At 37.3% G+C, this 12,107-nt stretch overlaps 1 protein-coding gene and 1 long non-coding RNA gene across 3 annotated transcripts in view; one reads left to right on the forward strand and one right to left on the reverse strand.

Moving 5' to 3' along the window:
• LOC116281501 (uncharacterized) overlaps positions 1-6,814 on the reverse strand; it is a 50,719-nt gene extending 43,905 nt beyond the window's left edge. For both annotated transcript variants that reach the window (XR_012074990.1, XR_012074991.1), the window contains exon 1: positions 6,726-6,814. This is a non-coding gene — a long non-coding RNA (uncharacterized lncRNA). The remainder of the gene's footprint in view (positions 1-6,725) is intronic.
• The window catches only part of LAMA2 (laminin subunit alpha 2), a 518,385-nt gene that overhangs the window by 383,575 nt on the left and 122,703 nt on the right, over positions 1-12,107 (forward strand). The window contains exons 33-34 of the mRNA XM_072965855.1: positions 6,172-6,314; positions 9,685-9,783. Of these exons, the coding sequence (XP_072821956.1) occupies positions 6,172-6,314; positions 9,685-9,783 (242 nt within the window). The remainder of the gene's footprint in view (positions 1-6,171; positions 6,315-9,684; positions 9,784-12,107) is intronic.

The following is a 12,107-nucleotide window of genomic DNA, read 5'->3' on the forward strand; positions in this document are numbered from 1 at the left end:
TCATCTTTGTCTGGTCAGTAACCCAATTGTGTTATTTCTTTTAAAAATGTTTTGTGTCTTTTTTCTTCCCCTCCAACCCTCCACTCCAATAACTTTCCTGGATCAAAAATGAATTACCTCATGCAAGTATCATAACTGTCATCTCCTTGACATCAGTTTCTGCCTTTCCAATCACAAGACATTTTTCTCTCTTTAGCCATTGTTTTTCTACTATTCTCTTTCTCACATATCTGTGTGGTTCTCCATTTCATAACACATATCATTTTCTCACATTCAGACATTTCCTATTTGGCCAAAATCTATTTCTCTATCTTTTTCTCTCCCTCTTCTCCTCCTCTCAGTCCTCTCCTTATGGCTCCCCGATCTGCTCCAAAATATTTTTTGCTCTTCTTTCACAAAGATAGTAGTAAACAAACTTTTTTTTAGAAATTTACTTTTTGTTTACTTTTGGAGAGGGTGTAGGTAATAGGTTTACTTATTTATTTTTTGGAGGAGGTGCTGGGGATTGAACCCAGGACCTTGTGCATGCTAGGCATGTGCTCTACCACTTGAGCTATACCCTCCCCCTAGTAGTAAACAAACATTTATTAGTTTTTCACTATGTACAAGACACTTTTGGAAGCACTGTGACCAGAGGTGATTAAGATCCCTTCTCTGGAGAGAGAGAAACAATACATAAATAAATAACATAATAAGATAGCACACACGTGCATGAGTGTTAAGATAACAAACAGAGGAAATACAGTAGTGATTGGTGGGGGCAGTAATTTCAGAGTCATCAGGGTCTTCTCCAAGGAAGTAACACTTGAGCACTTGACCTGAATCTCCAGGAACTACATGGGTGAAGATGGAGAAAGATGTGTTCGAGGCATAGGAGACAGCAAGTAAAATGACCTCTTCCAAATCCTAGCTCCCTTTATGACAGAGCATCCCTAACGTCTTTCTTCTAGCCCAGTGGTTCTAAACCCTGGCAATATGGTAGGTTCATCTGGAATCTTTTAAATATACTGATTCCTGGGCCTTACCACAGACCTATCAAATCAGATCCTCTGGAGGTTAGTAGGGGAAACACCTGGATACCTGTATTTTATAAATCCCCATGATTCAAATGTGCATCCAAGATTGAAAACTACTGACCTATAGCAGTGCTTTTCAAAAATGAACATGCATGACTCCCAGGTGACTCCTCCTAAAATGCAGATTCTGATTCACTGGATCTGGGGTAGGGCCCAAAATTACGTATTTCTTTTCTTTTTAAATTGAAACATAGTCAGTTACAATGTGTCCATTTCTGGTGGACAGCACGTTTGTCCCAGTCATGTATATATATACATATATTCATATTCATATTCTTTTTCATTAAAGGTTATTACAAGATACTGAATACACTTCCCTGTACTATACAGAAGAAATTTGTTTTTTATTTACTTGTATATATAGTAGTTAATATTTTCAAATATCAAACTCCCAAATTTATTCCTTCCTACCCCATTTCCCCTGGTAACCATAAAATTGTTTACTATGTCTGTTAATCTGTTTCTGTTTTGTAGATGAGTTCATTAGTGTCTTTTTCCTTTTTTTAGATTTCATATGTGAGTGATATCATATGGTATTTTTCTTTCTCTTTCTGGCTTACTTCACTTAGTCCACTGGTCCATCTCTTTCTGGCTTCACTTAGAATGAAGACCTCAAGGTCCATCCATTAATAAATTAATGCTATAAATGGCATTAATTTATTCTTTTTTATGGCTGAGTAGTATTCTACTGTATAAATATACCTCAGCTTCTTTATCCAGTCATCTGTTGATGGACATTTAGGATGCTTCTGTGTCTTGGCTATTGTACATAGTTCTGCTGTGAACATTGGGGTGCATGTATCTTTTCGAATTAGAGTTTCCTCTGGATATATGCCCAAGAGTGGGATTGCTGGATCATATGGTAAGTCTATTTTTAGTTTTTGAGGAATCTCCATACTATTTTCCATAGTGATTGCACCAAACTACATTCCCACCAACAGTGTAGGAGAGTTTCCTTTTCTCCACACCCTGTCCAGCACTCATCATTTGTGGACTTTTGAATGATGGCCATTCTGACAGGTGTGAAGTGATATCTCATTGTAGTTTTGATCTGAATTTCTCTGATAATTAACAATATTAGCATTTTTTCATGTGCCTATAGGCCATTTGTATGTCTTTTTTGGAGAATTGCTTGTTTAGGTCTTCTGCCCATTTTTGGATTAGGTTTTTTGTTATTAAGTTGTATGAGCTGTTTATATATTCTGGAAATTAAGCCTTTGTCAGTCACATCATTTGCAAATATTTTCTCCCATTCCACAGATTGTCTTTTTGTTTTACTTATGGTTTCCTTTTCTGTGCAAAAGCTTGTAAGTTTAATTAGGTCTCATTTGTTTATTTTTCCTTTTATTTCTATTGCCTGGGTAGGCTACCTTAGGAGAACATTGCTAAAATTTTTCAGAGAATGTTTTGCCTATGTTTTCTTTCGAAGGTTTATTGTGTCCTGTCTTATATTTAAGTCTTTAAGCCATTTTGAGTTTCTTTGTGTATGGTGTGAGGGAGTGTTCTAACTTCACTGATTTATATGCTGCTGTCCAGTTTTCCCAGCATCATTTTCTGAAGAGACTGTCTGTTCTCCATTGTATATTCTTGCCTCTTTTGTCAAAGATTATTGACCATAGATTGATGCATTTATTTCTGGACTCTCTATTCTGTTCCATTCATCCATATGTCTGTTTTTGTGCCAATTACCAGGCTGTTTTGATTACTGTAGCCCTGTAGTATGTCTGAAGTCTGGGAGGATTATTCCTCCAGCTTTTTTTTTTCCCCTTCAGTTTTGCTTTGACAATTCTAGGTCAATTATATGATTCCATATAAATTTTAGGAAAAGCTTTTCTGGGTAATTTGATAGGGATCACATTACAAATGTAGATTGCCTTGGGTAGTATGGCCATTTTAACAATATTGATCTTTCTAGTCCAAGAGCTTGGGATATCTTTCCATTTCTTTAAGTCTTCTTTAATTTCCTTAATCAATGTTTTGTAATTCTCCGTGTGTAAGTCTTTCATCAAGTTGATCAGATTATTCCTAAGTATTTTATTGTTTTGGGTGCAGTTTTAAATGTTTCTTTACTCTCTTTTTCTGATATTTTGTTAGTGTGAAGAAATGCAACTGATTTCTGTATATTAGTCTTGTATCCTGCTACCTTGCCAAATTCTTTTATCAGTTCTAATAGTTTTTGTGTGGTGCTTTTAGGGTTTTCTATATATAGTATTGTGTCATCTGCATATAGTTACAAGTTTACTTCTTCTCTTCCAATTTGGATCCTTTGTATTTCTTTTTCTTGCCTGATTGCTGTGACTAGGACTTCCAATACTATGCTGAATAGAAGTGGTGGGAGTGGGCATCCTTGTCTTGTTCCAGATTTTAGTGAGAAGGCTTTCAGCTCTTCAATGTTGAGTCTTAATGTTGGCTGTAAGTTTGTCATAATAGCTTTTATTATGTTGAGATATGTTCCCTCTATACTCACTTTGGTAAGAGTTTTTTTTTAATCATAAATGGGTTTTGAATTTTATCAGATACTTTTTCTGCATCTGTTGAGATGATCTTGTGATTTTTGTCCTGTCTTTTGTTGATGTGGTATATCACATTGATTGATTTGAGTATTTTGAACCATCCTTGTGTCCCTGTGATGAAATCACCTTCATCATGGTTTATGATCTTCTTTATGTGTTGTTGGATTCTGTTTGCTAATATTTTGTTGAGGATTTTTGCATCTGTGTTTGTCAGTGATATTGGCCTGTAATTTTCTTTTTTGGTAGCATCTTTGCCAGATTTTGTATCAGGGTGATGGTGGCTTCATAGAATGAATTTGGGAGTATTTACTCCTTTCAATGTTTTGCAACAGTTTGAGAAGGATTGGCATGAGTTCTTTGTATGTTTGGTAAAATTCTCCAGTGAAGTGATCTGGTCCTGAAATTTTGTTTGTAGGGAGGTTTGTTTTTATTGTTGATTCTGTTTCATTTTTAGTGATCAGTCTGTTCAAGTGGTCAATTTCTTCTTGATTCTGTCTCAGTGGACTGTATGTTTCCATAAACTTGTCTGTTTCTTCTAGGTTGTCCAGTTTGTTTCCATATAGTTGTTCAAGATTATGCATTTCTAATAAGCCCCCTGGTGATGCCAGTGCTGCTGATCTAGTAGATCTTCAAAGTGTGGTACACAGACCAATGTGTTAATATTCACCTGAGAGTGTGTTAGAAAAGCACATTCTCTGTCAAAGAATCAGAAACCAGCTGATTCAGTCACCTCTTAAATCCAAAACACTGAGGGTACAGCCCAGACTTCTTTGATTTAGGAAAGCCCTTCAGATGATTCTGAAACCCACTAAAGTTTGAGAACCAGACTGTGTCTTGATGTTCAGACATAGTCAGTTTGGTACCTAATTGTGTTCTCTACAATTGTTTCATGTAGGCAGGTCTGTTGAAATTTCTCAAGCACTTGCTTTGAGCTGAGGGTATGAAGCCACAGGGTTTTCTGTCTGTCTCTCTCTCTCTCTCTCTCTTCATTTAGTTTCCATGCAGAGCAAATTCTCTTTCATTCTGGTTAGAAAAGGAGGAGATCCAGTTTGAGTTTTAGACTTCAGCTCCTGCCTCCAAAGCCTCCAAAGCTGTTCACTCAGCTTGCAAGACACCAGGAGCTTGTAAGACTCCTGCAGATGATGCTGGAAACTTATAGGTGTCACCTGCAAGGAACTAATTTATTAAAAACCCTACTGGGGCAGTTTAATCCCAGTAGAGGAACATTGTAACTCACCTCTAACTGCTGTCCTATCAAAAACTCACCTTCTGTACTGCTTTTCTTTGTTTACAAGCTTCAGTAAATGGTTTTCTTTCCATTAGGCAGCTCAAAGGAGTGCTGTTTAGAGAACTAATTGAATTCTTGCCAGTTTGGGCATGAGCCAACGCTGCTCCAAATCTCAGTACTTTTCATGTTATGTATTTTGCTCTCCCCTAACATGCATGTAGTTTTGATACCTCTACCTGCAAAGTATAAGCTAGAAATTGTAACTGTATATGAATGCATATCTTAAATATGGTAGCACATGCTTCTTGGCATGGAGAAACTACATCTCATTACTCTGATGTAAAAGTAAAAAAAAATTGAACTAAAAATTCAAACTGAGTAAGTATATTTTAAAAAAGCCTCCAAAAGAATCAATACATTCTAATTTTAGAAACTGTATTATTTATGAGATCAGTATGATAGTGAAGAAACCACTCTTTCTCTCTACCACCTCTCCTACCATCCATTCCCCTTCTGGCTCCCCCAAATTTGAATAATCTCTGTATTCATCGAAAAAAATTTAGGTGGAACACTAGCACTTTTGGCTACTTAAAGAATAAAGTTTTCCTGGCTTTTGTAATGATTTATCCATAAGAGTGGGTTAGGTTAATCATCAGAGTTGGAATTTGTGGGACTGCATCTGATCATGGGTGATAATATGCTGAATGGCTACAGAGGAGGAGTTGGCAAACACATGACTAACTGACCAAGTAAATAAATACAGAAATCAATTTCACCATGAGGAAAAAAACACAAATTATAAAAAGAAGAGTTCCTTTGATTTAAAAAAAAAAAACTCTTCTCAATAAATGTCCAGCTAAAGAGTTGTACAGTTTTGAGTATGCAATCCATGAAGAATGTGGAGACCCAATTGTTACAGACACTTCACAGTGCAACCTAATGGAACAGTGTGCACTTGTACACATTTTTAGATTCTGAAGCATATTTTATTCCCAATTACAAATTTCCTCTAGATTGGGGCATTTATAATGTTATATTCCATGTCTGACCTCTCCTTTCATACTTAGGCAATACACTTATTTCCCCTCAAAATCCGTCTGCTCATTCTCTGTTGTCCTTCAGTTTGTATCACCCTCCATGTTTCAGGTCTGGGCGACAGGTATGTCTGCTCTTTTGTTGTTCTTTTCATCTTTTTTCAACTGTCATCCATTAGAAAGTGTTAATTATCGGAGATGAGAAACAATCTTTCACGGAATTATACTTGGGCCATAAAATATTTCATAGCTGAAATCTTTGAACATCTGCCTGGGATGCTTGGCAGAAGTAAATATTCTTTGTCGTTTCCCTTTCACAGTTTGTGGAGATGAATGCACCGGCCTTCTTCTCGGTGACTTGGCTCGCCTGGAACAGATGGCCATGAGCATCAACCTCACTGGCCCACTGCCTGCTCCATATAAAATTCTGTACGGTCTTGAAAATATGACTCAGGAACTCAAGGTAGGTTGGAGCAGAAACAGCAGGAGCCAGCAGAAAGATGACAGAAGCTTCCCAAGGGGTAATTGTGTAGTTGGTAAATCCTCTTCCCATTTTCCCAAATCAAGGCAAGCAGCCATTAGGGAAATTCAGACTTTCTAAACCAGTGTTTTTCAAACTTGAGAACTATACTTTACAGATTGCTTTTAAGGGAAAAGAGGCTTACGTACCCTCAGTGTTTGGCCTAAATCAATTTTATTATGTTCCTTAAATATGTACAAACATAAAATCAGATATGAACTCCTTGTACTTAATAGCTCTATAAAATAAAAACAAATTAATCCTTACAGAAGCTTAAAAACCCAATAAAATTCAAATTAAAAACATTAATATAAAATAGCAGATGATTTTTGCTGAAAGCCAGTTACTACTTACAACAAGAATAGGATACTGACTGCTACCACCAGGTTCTTCTGTCAGCATGTGACATGTAACTGAGTTCTCCCACCTTTCCACAATTTGAACTACAGAGCCCTTTATGAGGGGTCCTCAAATGACATTTGACATCACTTGACAAGTGCACATGATTTATGTGCTCAATCTGCTTTATGATCAAATAGGCAAGCAAATGTAGGTGCTGAGATCAGGCTGTGTTCCTCTCCCAGGTGCCCAGCCTGGGTTCCAGAAATGCTTACGTTAACATTTAAGTTTACTGTCAAAATGAAAACACAAGGTTAAAATTTTGTACTAGAAAATGAGTAGCCTTTTGAATGTACTTCAACAAGAGCTTATCTGAGAAACACTATTCTAAGACATTGTGAAAGCTTTCAGTAGTTAGTGGGATAAGGAGGAAATGTTAAGGAAATTGGGGTTGTTTCTCTTGATTTTTTAAAAAGATGAAGAGTGACTGCTTATACACTATTGGTCAATTATCAGATATTTATTGAGAAATTCTGGAATTCCCCTGTATTGCACTTGGTTTCCTGGGGGTTTCATGACCCCTGTAATGTAGTCACTGCTCTATAGCTTAGAGTCTATGTGGTTAAAAAAATAAGTAAACAATAATAAATAATTAACAACAATGTGTAATTACCATATGCTTTGTGAAAATTTTATACACAATAACGTACAAATATTGGAGAAACAGGTAAGATTCAGAGCAACCAGGGAATGCATTGAAGGTGTAATTTGTGTTAGAACTTGAAGAATAGAAATAATTTTAATAGACAGAAAATTGTTTGTGAGGACACGGGGTAGAAATCTAAGATTTACACTAGACACTGGCAGACACTCTTTTAGAGAGTTTATACTTTAATTGGGACCATAGCCTTTAAAGTCAGTATTATTATCCCTATTTACTGGAAGAAGAAATCAGTCATAATTATAGCAAGAATAACTAACATTTATTGATGAGTATCTCTGTGCTAGGCAATTGATTCAAGTCTGACATGAATTATCATTCATAAATTTTACAGCAACTCCAAGAACTAGGAAAGGAGTACTGTATTATCTGCATTTCCCTCAGGTAGTCAGGTAGGGACACTGAGGCACAGGGAAGTTACATGTGAGACACAAAGTCACATGGCTACTAGATACAGAGCTGGGATTTGAAAGGAGGCAGTGTAACTTCAGGGCCTGTGAGAATGAAACTACCTTTGCACAGCTCAGAGAGAGAAGGACCCAGGCCACCAGTGGTGAGGTCTGCTTGACCCCTAGCCCATCCAGTCATACTCTGGCCACTGAATCTAGAGAGCCATGTGAGCACAGGCAAGGATGTAGATGAACGAGGCCTGTCCAGCAGATGTTAGAAGTCAGGTCTGCTAGTGGAAGATAAGGCTGGAGACTTAAGTGGGGCTCGGTAACAGGAAGGACAACCTTGAAAGCCAGGCAGAGGAACCTGAGTTTACTTCATGGGCCCAGCATTCAGGATTGTGAAGAGTTCTAATAAAGAAAATGCTGACCAGTTATTTTCCTTCTATATGGAAGGAATACAAAGAAAGAAAATTAAACTAGAGAACCAAATACTTCAGTAGGATGTAAAAAAATTTTAAAATAATCCCTAAGCTATGGATGAAGTACTGAAGAGCCCTCTGAAAGAAGTTCTAATCTGTGGGCATCAACTAAGCCAATAGGTCCAGTCACCAGTTTCCTTATGGCTAGATGTTGAGCAAAATGACCTTGATTTGCCTTAAATTCCAGTCTTTATGGATTCTGTGTTTGTGTTCATCTTCCATAACTCATTGAACATCTGGATACTTCGGATCCCATTTTGATATTCTAAATCCGTCAGTAAGTTATTCACCCTCTTTGTTCAGTTCCTTTAACTGCTTTAGTCCTCCCTGGGTTCTAGCCAGAAACCACCAGGAACACACATGTGACAGAAAAAAGTTGGGTTTATTAACTTGTTGCGACAAGGGACAAAGCACACCATGGAGTATTTGGGGGTGTCTCAGTAACAGGACAGTAGGAATAACTTACAGTATTGGGGTTTGTGCTAGGGAATTGGGGGGAAGTTTCAGGGAAGCAGGGGTTTGTGTTGGATTGGGTGCTGTTCGGAAGTGGGACTAATTCTATAATTGAGTATTCTAATGAATCTTACCTAGGAGGGAAGCAAAAGGGAGACTAAACCTATGATTTGGAAGGAGGCAGTGGCCATTCATATTAGCGAGAAAGTGGGATTTGGGGGTACTTCTGTGGTCTGCACAGAGACTAGGATTTTGTCTGTGTTTAGGCAAGATTATGGAGTGGTCTCATTTTTTGTTCCATTCATCACTGTCACAGTGATGCTGTCTGTCTAATATTAGTGTTCTGTGAGACTGATTATGTTCAATAGAAGAAGAAGATGGCCTCGCTGTGAGTGCCAGGCCCACTACTACAACATGGATGCCACGCCAGTTAGTTAGAGCCCAGCCAGGACCCTCTGTCGGGGCTCCTGTCCTCTGAAAAAGAGGTATGAAACCTGTAACCCGTATCTCTGTTGACTGAAGTGGGAGCCGTAAAGAATCAGACTTCATCTTGACTCTGTCCCTTCCTGGCTGTGTGATCTTATGTAAGTTTTTAAGTCCTTTAAGCCACAGTTCCCTATATACAATAGCATTTACCTCATAGAACTGTTGTAAGGGCTGAATGAAAACAAAACAAAACAAAAAGCAAAAAGGCCTGGCACATTGCAATGTCTCAGTAGATTACAGCAGTTCGTATTATTTGCCAGATTATTCTACACAGTGCTTTGTGTGTTAAGTGCCCGGGTGAAATAGTTTCTCACTCTTTTCTCTGAATGTGAGAAGGCTAAGGTCTTTGTGTGTAAAGGAAAAAGGTGTTCTGTTAAATGTTCAACCCTATGATCACTGCAAGACCATTTACTAAAAGGCACATGGAATGAAATCTTTTTCAGCATTTGCTCTCACCTCAGCGGGCCCCAGAGAGGCTCATTCAGTTGGCAGAAGGCAACCTGAACACGCTGGTGACAGAAATGAATGAACTTCTGACCAGGGTAAGTTGGCAAAATCATGCCTCTTCTGAAAGCAGATAGATTGTACACAATTAAGGAAAAGTACCACAAATTTCTAAAATGCAAATCTTGTTCTTCCTAAATCCCCATTGGGTGCATGAAATAGATGTATTTTTGGCTTGATACTTCTGCCTCAAATAAAATCAGAGAACCCAATAGTGTGAGAATTGGAATACAGACTTGGAGAGTGTCAAGGACCATGGCTAAAAATATCAGAGTGATAGTATATTTTAAGTACTCTATCCAGTAGCCTCCATGGTAGAGTTTTTATTGACTCCAGATTCCAAAAGCACTGTCTTTGGCTATGTAAGAAAAAAAATGAAAATACTTGTATTGTAGTCTCTTTGATCTCATCGTGGGATTTTTGCATTTGTATAGAAATATTGTCTAAATCGGTATTTGCCCACAAAAGAAGAAATCTTCTTTATCATGAAAATCCAAAGCATTTGAGATACTTTCTAGAGTCAGAATGTAAAGTCTGTGTTGCATTTATCAAACTTTTGAAGGCATTGGGAGATTTGGGGTTTTTTTTAATATATATATATATATATATATATATATATATATATATATATATATATATTTATTGAAGTGTAGTCAGTTCACAATGTTGTGTTAATTTCTGGTGTACAGAATGATGCTTCAGTCATATATGAACATACATATATTTGTTTTTATATTCTTTTTCACCATAAGTTACTGCAAGATATTGAATATAGTTCACTGTGGGAGTTTTAAATGTTCACAACTACAGGAGGGTTAAGGTTCTTTCTGCTGGTAGAGACTGAAGAAAACAGCATAAAGGCCGCCATCTTGTGGCCAGAAAAATGCATGAACTGGAAAACTGGCCTGTAATTTAGGAATCCAATTTGATTATTAAAGAGTTTTAAATGACAATGAATATCAGCACTAGGAGGTTCTTACAGATTATCTAGTCCATTTTTTAAAAGAAGAAGCCCCTCAGGCCATGATAGTGAAATGAATTAACAATGGCCATATAATTCACCAAATTCAAGGACCAGAGCAGGACCCAATTTCCAGGTTCCCACTGGCCCAGTACTATTTCCACCTAACCTCCTGCTGGCTTAGGAAAATTTCCAGAGGCAAATGAAATGGGAGTCTGAGCACATAAATGCTAAACAATGGCCCTGCTGTTACAAATAGCATACTAAACACTTTTCCAGAATCTTCTACCAGCAATGTGGATTGTACCAATGCAGAAGAGAGTTTCTTGCCAAATGTCATTAGACGTTAATGAGATTAATTACTATATTTATAAAATATAAATTTAATAATTAAAAATTTTATATTTGTTATGTGAGTACAACTAAGTAAGAACTTTTGAACGGATCATGGCAAACTTTACTTTAACTCAATTCGACAAGCACATATGAATGTTCACCACATACAAAGCCCAAGCAAGTGGTGGCAGATGAAAGATATAAATGAGGCTCAGTCTGTCTTCAAGAAGCTTGCAGTTTAGAGTGTGTGTGTGTGTGTGTGTGTGTGTGTGTGTATACATAAACATTTAGGTGTGAGGAGGGTAATATGGGACAAGTGCAAGTAACTTGACAGTACAACATGAAATAAAGAAATGTACCTGAGAAATACAGACAAATGGAATAATTTAATCTTGCTAAGGGTAATTAGGAAATTCCACAGTGACATTTCACTTATTCATTCATTTAATTAATACTTACTGGGCATTGAACATGTTCTAGGTGCTACGACAGAATGACAGACACTGGAGAAAGAGGTATAAGCAAAACTGACACTACCATTGCCCTCAGTGAGGCGAATGCAATTGAATGATCTGAGCCTAGAGACACAAGAAATATGTCCCTAAGAGAGTCAGATCTTCATTATTTTTTAGTCTGCATCCTTTCATCTTTCCAGCAGACTCTCCCACACTAAATATGTTTAAATGGATTTTGTATTTTTGGGAACTTAGATCAAAATTGATTAGAAAATACTGAGATTTCTTATATGCACCCTGCACAGCACAGCCTCCCCCATTATCAACATCTCCCATCAGTGTGATACATTTGTTACAATAGGTGAACCTACATCAAAAAATCATTATCACTCAAAGTCCTTAGTTTACTTTAGGGTTCACTCTTGGTGTTGTACATTCTACGGGTTTTGGCAAATGTTTCACATGTCTTCAGCATTGTAGTATCATTTAGAGTAGTTTCGCTGCCCTAAAAATCCACCATGCACTGCCTATTCATCCCTCCCTCTTCCTTAACCTCTGGCAACCACTGATCTTTTAACTGTCTCTATAGTTCTGCCTTTTTCAGATATCG

This window comes from Vicugna pacos, chromosome 8, assembly GCF_048564905.1.
Source record: "Vicugna pacos chromosome 8, VicPac4, whole genome shotgun sequence".
NCBI lineage: Eukaryota > Metazoa > Chordata > Mammalia > Artiodactyla > Camelidae > Vicugna > Vicugna pacos.